Source organism: Echinops telfairi, unplaced genomic scaffold, assembly GCF_000313985.2.
Source record: "Echinops telfairi isolate 266 unplaced genomic scaffold, ASM31398v2 ScPeMD7_12;HRSCAF=54, whole genome shotgun sequence".
Lineage (NCBI taxonomy): Eukaryota > Metazoa > Chordata > Mammalia > Afrosoricida > Tenrecidae > Echinops > Echinops telfairi.
The window spans coordinates 3,297,542-3,307,143 of record NW_022103909.1 but is presented as its reverse complement, the minus strand read 5'-3'; the positions used below and the strand labels follow the sequence as shown (position 1 = coordinate 3,307,143).

Here is a 9,602-nt window from a genome sequence, read left to right as displayed (position 1 = left end):
TTACAGCGCTTGGCACCCCACACCCGGAGGCTGTTTTCTAAATTCTCCCGGAATGTTAAGTTTTTCAGAACCCGAGGAAACTCATGCTTATCCCGATGAAAATCATCTCACTACAGTGTTTGGAACCAGTGAGTCTTCCCTTGGCGTCACATTTAAAAAGATACGCAGAGGAGGTTTCCTGATCATCAGGAATGAACGAGGTCACCGGTGAAATCGTTGGAAGTTCCCGGAGGACGTCTTTCTCCAAAGAGGCCTCCCGCAGGCCTGCTGATCACTGTGTACCTGAAGCTATTTTCCTGAGGGATTTCCAAGGGTCCATCGACACGGTTTCATCCTCTTCTGGTGAGATGGAGGCCACAGCTGACGTGTGCAGTGTGCAGGGCATCAGGCGTAAACTAGTGTTGTTGCCATCGGGCTGAGCCTGACTCCCAGTAATGCCCTGGGACCGAGTAAGCACACCCCACTGGGTTTCCATCGTTGCGAGAGCAGATCACCCAGTCTTTTCTCCCGCGGCGCTGCCAACCTCCCAGGTAACAGCCGAGCACGTCACCAGGACACCACCGGCAAAACCAAAAGAACACCCTGCATGCTCCAGCCCTTAGGCTGCGCACCACAGAATGCCTCCCGGCCTTCTTTCCCATGTGGGAACACACCACACCTGGGTGAAGCAAATTCCTCCCCGCATGATATGTGGTGGGCCGACTCCTGCAGCCTCAGCCCGGCCCTGGTTTTTGTGGAACGCTGTGACAGCACTGTGGGGGAATGTTCCTCAGGTCCTCAGCAGACTGTCCTTCAGGAGGGGAAAGGTTAGGGGCAGGCTGGGAAAGCAGACATCATGCAGACCAGCGGTTCTCAACCTGTGGGTCATGAGCCTTTTTTTTGGGAGGGGGGTACTGAATGACCCTTTCACTGAGATCGTCTAAGACCATCAGAAAACACATAAATATTCCACAATATATAATCACATATTGTTTTGTGATTAATCACTACGCTTTAACTATGTTCCATTTGTAACAATGAAAATAAACCCTGCATATCAGATATTGACACGATGATTCATAACAGTAGCAAGATTACAGTTATGAAGCAGCAATGAAAAGAATGTTATGGTTGGAGGGGGGGTGTGTCGAGTCACCACACCATGAGGAACTAACTGTATTAAAGGGTTGCAGTATTAGGAAGGTTGAGAACCACTGATGTAGATGGTGAGGAAAGATTCAAAATGCCCTTGCAGCCCCAAATTCTGATAACTCTACAGAACAGCATGAAACCTGCCGCCCCACCCAGTCTAGGGGCTACTGTGCATCCTCTCAGGCAGTGTGCAGCGTCCTCCCTACACAGCTGTAAGGAGGACCAGCCGGAGGAGGCCTGGACTGGGCTGCTTTGGGCACAAGAGTAAGTGGGAGTTCACCGGGGCTAGTCCCATCTCCTTGCCTTTTGCTCCCCTGCCCTTCTCCTGTGGGCACATTCACAGGATGACTTCTCTTGAAGGGACAGCAAAGTAACAGGCCTCTGCTCTCTCCAAGAAAGGAGAAAGGACCGGGCCCTCGCCCCAGGGTCCACTGACTGCTGCTCCCAGAATAGCACCCGCCCTGAGTGGGAACCTGCAATTTCCACTTCAGTAGCACTAAGTCTCACCAACTCTCTGGTCGGTGTTCAAAAGACACAAAATCCTTACTGTCGGAGACCAATACTCTCTTTTTATTTATGTAGCCAAAATTTGAAATGCTGCCTCTACCTAAGGTGTCCTATTGTCAATAGCAGACAGGCCCAGAGGAACCAGGTTCTTTTGTTTTGTCCCCTGCCCCAGGAAATAGGGGACCCCCAAATCTACTGAGTGAACAGCTAATTTTTCAGCTCATTGACACTGAGTCAATGCTGACTCATAGTGACCCCTTGTGGGTTTCCAAGACTATAACTGTTTATGGGCATGGAAAACTCCGTCTTTCTCCCGAAGAGCTGCTGGTGGTTCTGAACTTCCGACCATGTGAGTCGCAGCCCCAATGCATAACCACTACACCACCAGGGCTCCATAAGCTTATTCTTGGTTGTATGTAATTTCCCAAAGTGCAGAAGCAACCTTGGGCTGACAGCCATGAACGCAGTTATGCTAACAGGGTTTGCTGTAAACATTGACTGAAGGGTCTTGTATGCAGAACATAAGGGGGAACTATGAGGAAAAGTAAGCAAACCTTTCTCTGTGTCTAAACAAAAGTGAGGTGGAGCCAGGTCCCACCCAGGTTCTGTACACCAGGACCATTTGGACTTTGGACCACAGATGCAAACATAAAAGCAGCAGGTGGGTATATGCTAGTTTCGTGTGCACCGTGCTGCAAGACCAGGAGCGAAGCCCTAGGCCTGGGTGTGGTGCTCTCCTTGGCACCTCATCGTTCACGAGCTCAGACCCCAGGGGTGGTCTACATCAGGGAACCATGACGTTTTGGCCTAGCAGCCGAGGGAGGGAAGCAATACTCAGCTGGGAATTCAACTATCTTCACGAACAGATTTCAGTTCTTAAAGTTGCCACCGGACGCCCCAGGCCCCTTGGTTATAGAGAATCCATGGCCAAGTCAGATTTGCTGGCTGTTCTTGATCCAGAATGACAACCAGAGACTCACGGGCGGGCAGGGTTGCTTTTGGAGAGAAAGAGTAGCACCTGCTACTTTGTTGGGCTCCGGACAGGAAAAAGGGGCTCCTGAAAACAGCAGATCTTCAAGGCCAGGCCAGGGTGGAGTGGAGGTACAGATCCCATCTTCGGAACCCAGCTTGCCCATCGTCAAGTTGCTGTCTCTCGCTCGTGTCCTCGCCTCTCTGTTCTCCTCCGATGACCCTTCGGTCCCTCACACCACTCGGCTTCCTTTAAAGGGTTCGTGAGCATCTTCTTCCCCCTTTTGGATCCACCCTTCAAACTTCCTTGGGACTCTGCCCCTTTGCTCCACGCCCTCCTTGTGGTCTACCTGCCCTCATCCTTTTCGGGTACAAAAGCTCCCACCACAGGACTGACTGACCATGCGCCCGCTGGGAGAGAGAAGCACAGCAGATGTGTGTGTGTGAGGTGGGGCCGGACCACCTTCACATCAGGCCTACCTATTCAGTGGTTGAGGAAACATCAGGCTCCGTAACAGAGTACTAGAGGAGAGAGACGGGCAAGCAGTGTCGGCAGATCTGCTTGCTGGTCCACCAAGTTGAATGAGCACTCTGTCAGCCAAGCATGCCCGTGGCACAGGTCAGCTGAGGAGCCGACAATCACATGTGGATCATTTTTTTACTTTTATGGGAACATACATTTGCTCATAGGAAGGGAATAAAAAGCGTTTTCCTGTTTTAAAAAATAGGAGGCTGTGGATGGACTAAAATCCTAGGACACAAAAGTTTGTATCTTCTTTACGCTCGGATTATTAGACACAAGTGCTACTTGATGATGATTTTTACAGAAAATGGACCTCCCAACCCCTTTTCTTTTTTTTTTCTTTTTAAACATTTTATTAGGGGCTCATACAACTGTCTCCCAACCCCTTTTCAATGGAACTATTCTTTCTTTAAATTTTCAGACACCCAATCAAGTGATGGCCCATGGCTCTAAGGTGACACAGCACACCTCCATCCAACAGACTTTAGTTTAACAGGTAGTTCCTAATTCCCATTTCAGAGCTTTGAAGTACATTCAGTGTCTGGCCTTGGAGGCATGTTTCAAAACACAAAGCCTTGGGTTATTTTCTTGAACTTTAAACTTTACATAAAAAAATTCCCGAGTTTTCCATCATTCAAACTGGGATATGAGTGAATGCCCCCTTCCCCTGGCACAACCACCCAGGCAAAGGAACAAGGTTTCCGGGGACAGTGACTGGTTTATGAGTACCCTGGACGTGATGCGAGTGGGTACGATTCACTGACTGGTAACCCAGTGTCTACAGGCTCGGAGACCCAGAGCCATGGTACCTTGGCAGCTTTGGGTGGAGAATTTTCAGAAAGGCTGGACGCTCTGGCATCTGAACTTAGTTGCTTGGGATGGGCAGGCTGCTGGATCTCGCTCTTCACCTGGAAGGTACCTGGTTCCGTTACAAACAGAAGACATTTTGTTTATCTCCTGGGAAGTCTCCAAAAGCGTCCCCTCTCCAAGCAACGATGAGGCACTCCCTCCAATGACAAGTCTTTTCAGCATCAAAACCCGCTGTCTTCTGCTGAAGAGACACAAAAAGGGATGCCCTCGGGCTCGGCAGACTGAGTTCTCAGCTAGGAGGCTCTCTTACCCTGTGCCACACACAGGCTGAACCCAAGTCATCCGGAGGAAGACCCTTCTACCCTGTAGCATTCGTCTTTTTTGTGTGTTTTTTTTAAAGCATTCGTCATCTTTAAAAGGCAGGCTGGTAGCTAGTACTCTCAGTCACTCCTTCTGGGGCACTTCAGCTCATGTCGGAAAAGCGAGGGGACAGGACGGCAGACAGGCCACACTGTGTGTCTAATTTGACACTTCCTTCTTTTATCATCTGGGGGCCATTTTCATAAGCAGACAGGCCACACTGTGTGTCTAATTTGACACTTCCTTCTTTTATCATCTGGGGGCCATTTTCATAAGCAGACAGGCCACACTGTGTGTCTAATTTGACACTTCCTTCTTTTATCATCTGGGGGCCATTTTCATAGATAAACGCTATAGGAAAAGGCCCCAGCGTTTTTGTGTGTGTGGACCTGTTTTTCTTCTTCCCATAATCATTGTCTGTGTAATGTCTTGATGCTGTATTTATCCTACAGAACTCAGAGGATGAGGAACCACAAAGATTCCCTTAACATCTAGAACTGAGTTAATAAAGTACTAAAAGATACAGGCTTGTTTTCAAGAAAAAAATTTTTTTTTGCAAACCTGATGAAAACTCAAAATATTGTTAGCCCAAAAGAAGTTACTAGAAGGAATATTCTTGGACTCAGCAAGGAAAGTTTTTCTCTGCAATTTTAATGTGTTTACCCAAACCAACAACTTACTGCCATCAAGTTGATTCTGACTCACAGCATCCCTGTAGGACAGAGCAGGGCTGTCCCCGTGTGTTTCCGAGACTGCCACTCCTTACAGGAGTAGACAGCCTCATATTTCTCCTGCAGAGCGGTTGGTTGTTTCAAACTGCTGATCTTGAGGTCAGCTGCCCAACATGAAGCTCCGTGTGTAGTTTACTAGAGACTAACCCATACTTCTCTTTTAGCTGTGGAGTTTTCAGTATGTAGTATACTAATTTGCCTGTGGACGAACTAGAAAGCTATAATGCATTTCTAATGAATACACTGAAAATCAGAATCAAAAGGAGACATGGTATAGTAAAAACAAGAAGATGTTGTCTCTGGGGGAAGGAAGGCTCAGAATAATTCTAAAATAGGATACAAGGTAACAAAATTCACTACAGTAGTCTTTCAGCAGGAATGTCCCTAGAAAATGGCTAGAAATCAAAACTACATATTTAGATGACTAAGAATAAGGCATTTTTAGGAGGTCACTCAAACTCCAGTTCTTTATCCCTGTCAATGAATAAAAAATTCTCCTGGGCCAAACTTCTACTAAAATTAAACTTCCAAAATGGTTTGGTACAAAAGATTGGCCTAAATTCAAAAGTATTCATTGTCAACCATATTTAATTGAATGTAATTTCTCCCTATGAAATAAAATGAGTAAAGGGTATTTAAGCATTTGTCCTTAAACCAAGAGAAGGATTTGATGGGCTAAATTACTGGATTTAACATGCTACTTCCTTAGCGTTGGCAGTAATGGGGGACCCTCCTGCCTGAACCAAATCCAGGACCTTCACTTCCAAGCTCTCAGAACAAATGCTTACCGGGCTCGTCTTCGGCAGGGGAGGAACAGAATGCCAGGCTATTCTCGGTTGCAGAAACCTACCAAAAAAGGGGGGGTGGGGGGGCAGGATTAGAAATCACATTAAAAATAAAAGCGCGAACTGCTGCTAATGCCATAAAAACCTGCTGACTCCAGTCCGTCACTGGCTGCCTGGGGGAAATAACGCCCCGGAACAGCTGAGCATTTAAACAAGCGGCAACAAAATGTCTTTAATGAGGATATTAACATGCCTCTCAATTACAGAGCAACAGAGAAACAGACTGCGCTCAACTGCCAAAAGTGTGCATCATCTCCCTTTATAAAAGAACTTCTAAACCATCTCTCTCCTCCCTCCCCAAACAAAGCAAAGCAAAAAGCCTTTGTCCGGGATGGAGAACAAAGCTCACTGTAACTCACTTCAAGGCAAAACAGTCTTAAACACAGCAACTATTCTTTAAATAGTCCCCCCCACCCCAATTCCTTATTTCCTAAGCAAACGCTTCCTGGTGAGACAGCTAGCCAGCACAGATCTTTGGATGGCTAGGCAGCAGACACACCTGAAGCTAACCTCAGACATTATCTTCAAGGACAGCTTCCTTCGAATCCCGGTCTCCAAACAAGTATTTAGAGCAAGATGGCAGATCTTAGTGTACGTTAGTTATGTGGATATAGTTTTCCCCCAGAAGCCGTAACATTTCAATAAAATAACTTTCTACTCGCTCTCTCCCTCCTTTCTTCCAGCCCCTATGTCTTTCTTCTCGTTATGGATTGAATTGTGTCCCCATAAATACATATTGTAGTCGAACCTGAAACCTCTAAGCCATGGGTTCGTTCCTGTACTTATTTTAGGACTGATTTCCCCCCTTTTGAGGAAAAAAAATTAAGAAATTAGGCAGTGCTCCCAGGCAATGAAGCACTTTTGTACTATAGCCCATAATCCAGGATCACGTGCAGGTATCTGTCTTTGCAGCCCCCTGGATTGTTCCCCAGGAGCGTTCCAGAATACTTGCGCATTCTCTCTCCCTCTCTCCCCACTTTGGGAAACACTGCTCTCAGCCCCCATGAGTACAAGTCCATTTGGGACTAGGTTGTCTTTGTTAACGAGGCAGAATCCATATAAGAGGGCATTTAAGTCCATCTCTTTTGAGATATTAACTAGATCAAAAAGCAAGAGAGACAGCAGAGATGTGGGAGAGCGAGCTGCCCAGCCACAGGATGATCGCTCCGAAGCAGAAATTTCCCGAGTCAGCCCCTAGACTTGAGCCTGTGAGCGAGTGCATTCACTCCTGTGAGTGAAAGCCACGCACCAGCGGTCTTTCTGTCATAGCAGGGCTGGATCACTGACCTCACATTCCACACCCCAAATCGTGAAGGGGCAATAGGTAGGACTCCATGTGGAACGTTCATGGAAAGTTCTTTAATTCTGGTTTCAGAGGTTTGGGATGTACATAAAGGATAACAGAGATTTAAGTTGCTGGTGGACCACAACCGAATTTTAGCTCCATCGGTTTTCGACTCCCCTTTTCATTAGCGGAATTCTGAGGCAAAGCAGACCCAGCATAACAAATGCAGCATGGAGTCTTCACTCTGTGCCAGGTATTGGACGCATCAACTTCTCTGCATCATCTCACTTAATGTTAGGAAATAAACTTTTGACAGTTTTGCATGGCCAAAAAAAACACCTCAGTTCTTGCTCATTAGTAGGCGAGTCCACGCCAGGATGCTCTTCTCCCACCTCTGATTGGGTTCTTGCCAATGATGACCTCACTCACTGCACATGCCACTCGATGACCTCACGGCAACCACAGCCAGGTGAGGGCCTGTGAGACAGAGCTCCAACATTTCATTATAGGAAAGCAAAACATCATTCACCAGAGGAGGGGAGAAAGGATACCTTGACAGAATATTCCATTTCAAGCACGTTTTAAGGCCACCAGGAGTTTATAAACTTGCAGAATGTGCTTGAAAAAGATGTACGTACTATCTCTACCCCCTTCCTTCCCCACCCACGCCCTCCCCAATTTGTGATTCAGTTGCATGTATGAATGCCCCTTTGGGCTATCATTAAAATGTTCAGATCCTCCAATTCAGTTGAAGTTCCAGCTTTAACTCAGCATGAAGACAATCATAAAGGAAACATGAAACCAGATATAGAAAATAATTCAGGGGGGAGTGAGGGGGAGGGGGAACCCATCACAAGGTTGGATATATAACGCTCCTTCCCCCCTCCCCCGGGGACGAATACCAGAAATGTGGGTGAAGGGAGACAACTGACAGTGTAAGACACGAAATAACAATAATAATATATAATTGATCAAGGATTCATGAGCGTGGGAGGGGAAAAGAGAGGAGCTGATACCAAGGGCTCAAGTAGAAATAAATTGCTTTGGAAATGTTGAAGGCAACATAGGTACAAGTACGCTTAATATTATTGAATGGCGGATTGTCATAAGCTTTGTAAGAGCCCACCCAATAAAATGATTAATTTAAAAAATAACAGAATCCAAGCATTAGTTTCCAACTGATTATTCCCCAAACTGTGCCTGGGGTGGCTGGGGAATTTCAATACTGAATGGTTCTCTCTTAAATCTTCTGTTCTACAGTATGTAAGAAAAAAAAAAAGATTATGGATTAAACTGTGTGTGCCCAAAATACGTGCTGGAATCTAAACAGGTGGATCTACACCTGTTTGGAACAGGACTTTCCTGTGTTATGACATTCACGCCACACCCAAGGTTAGGTGGGTTCTAAATTTAGTAACTTCGCAACTGTGAAAAGAGCAGACTAGAGATGCGCACACACGGGAAGGCAGATGCTCATGAGGGGACTGTTGAAGGCCAAGAAACACCCGCGGCGTGTGACCAGGAAGGAGTCAACCCGGCTGAGACTGTGGTTTGGTCGTTCAGCCTCTAAGAAATGTGAGAATCTAAACGTCTGCTCCATTTCTGTAAGAGCAGCACCAGGAAACGGAGACAAACACCAAACACACATTTACGGAATTACTCTTAATGGACTCCCATTTGAAAACCGGCACGCCAAGGCCAAGCACACCAGCGGTCTAATGAGAACCTTGGATGGGTGTTAGGTGATCTGCAGACTCAGTCCCAGCTTGGCGCTGCAAGAATGCCTATAATTTATCTGACGCCATGGGATCACGTAATACATGACTGCTGAGTATTCCTGTCACCTTGACATCCGTGTGTGAGGTTTTTTAAAAAACAGTGATTTTAAGTTTTTTAAAACACTTTTCATTCTAGGTCTCAAATTGTAGACCTGTGACTGTAAGGCGTTTTGTGTGTACCTATTCTGATCCAAGTGTGCAGTGTATTACCTAAGTTGCTCACAGCGCTGCCAATACATCATACTTTCTAAAGCATGGGGTAGTCAAGTCGTTTCAGAACCATGGCTCCTGACCCATTTTATAGGATTGCGAGGAGTTGGCAGCGACCCCGTAGCCACAAACCAGCCCCTCATCTTTGAAGAACAGACTCAGGCACAAGTCAGTCCTCCTAAGGTGAATCACTGTAACAGATTTGAAAGCCCTTTCTCATCTTGCTCAACATGTTGCAACCATCATTGTGACAGAAAGACCAAAAAGACTGGACCAGATTGGAAGAGAAAATGTAACTTCTGACATAAATATGTTCTCAAAGTAAAGCATTCACCTAATGATTGCTGCCTAAAAGGTCAGTCTGATCTGCTTAAAATCCTGCAGTGGCTTTCCACTCCTAGGAGACTACATCCAAACTCCTTTTAAAAACATCATCTTATTGGGGGGGGGGGG

General features: G+C 46.4%; 1 protein-coding gene across 1 annotated transcript in view; it reads right to left on the bottom strand.

Annotated features, from left to right (window-relative positions):
- The window catches only part of LIMA1 (LIM domain and actin binding 1), a 39,461-nt gene that overhangs the window by 7,190 nt on the left and 22,669 nt on the right, over positions 1-9,602 (bottom strand). Inside the window, exons 6-7 of the mRNA XM_045287366.1 lie at positions 5,820-5,877; positions 3,940-4,049 (exon numbers count right to left, since the gene is read on the bottom strand). Of these exons, the coding sequence (XP_045143301.1) occupies positions 3,940-4,049; positions 5,820-5,877 (168 nt within the window). The remainder of the gene's footprint in view (positions 1-3,939; positions 4,050-5,819; positions 5,878-9,602) is intronic.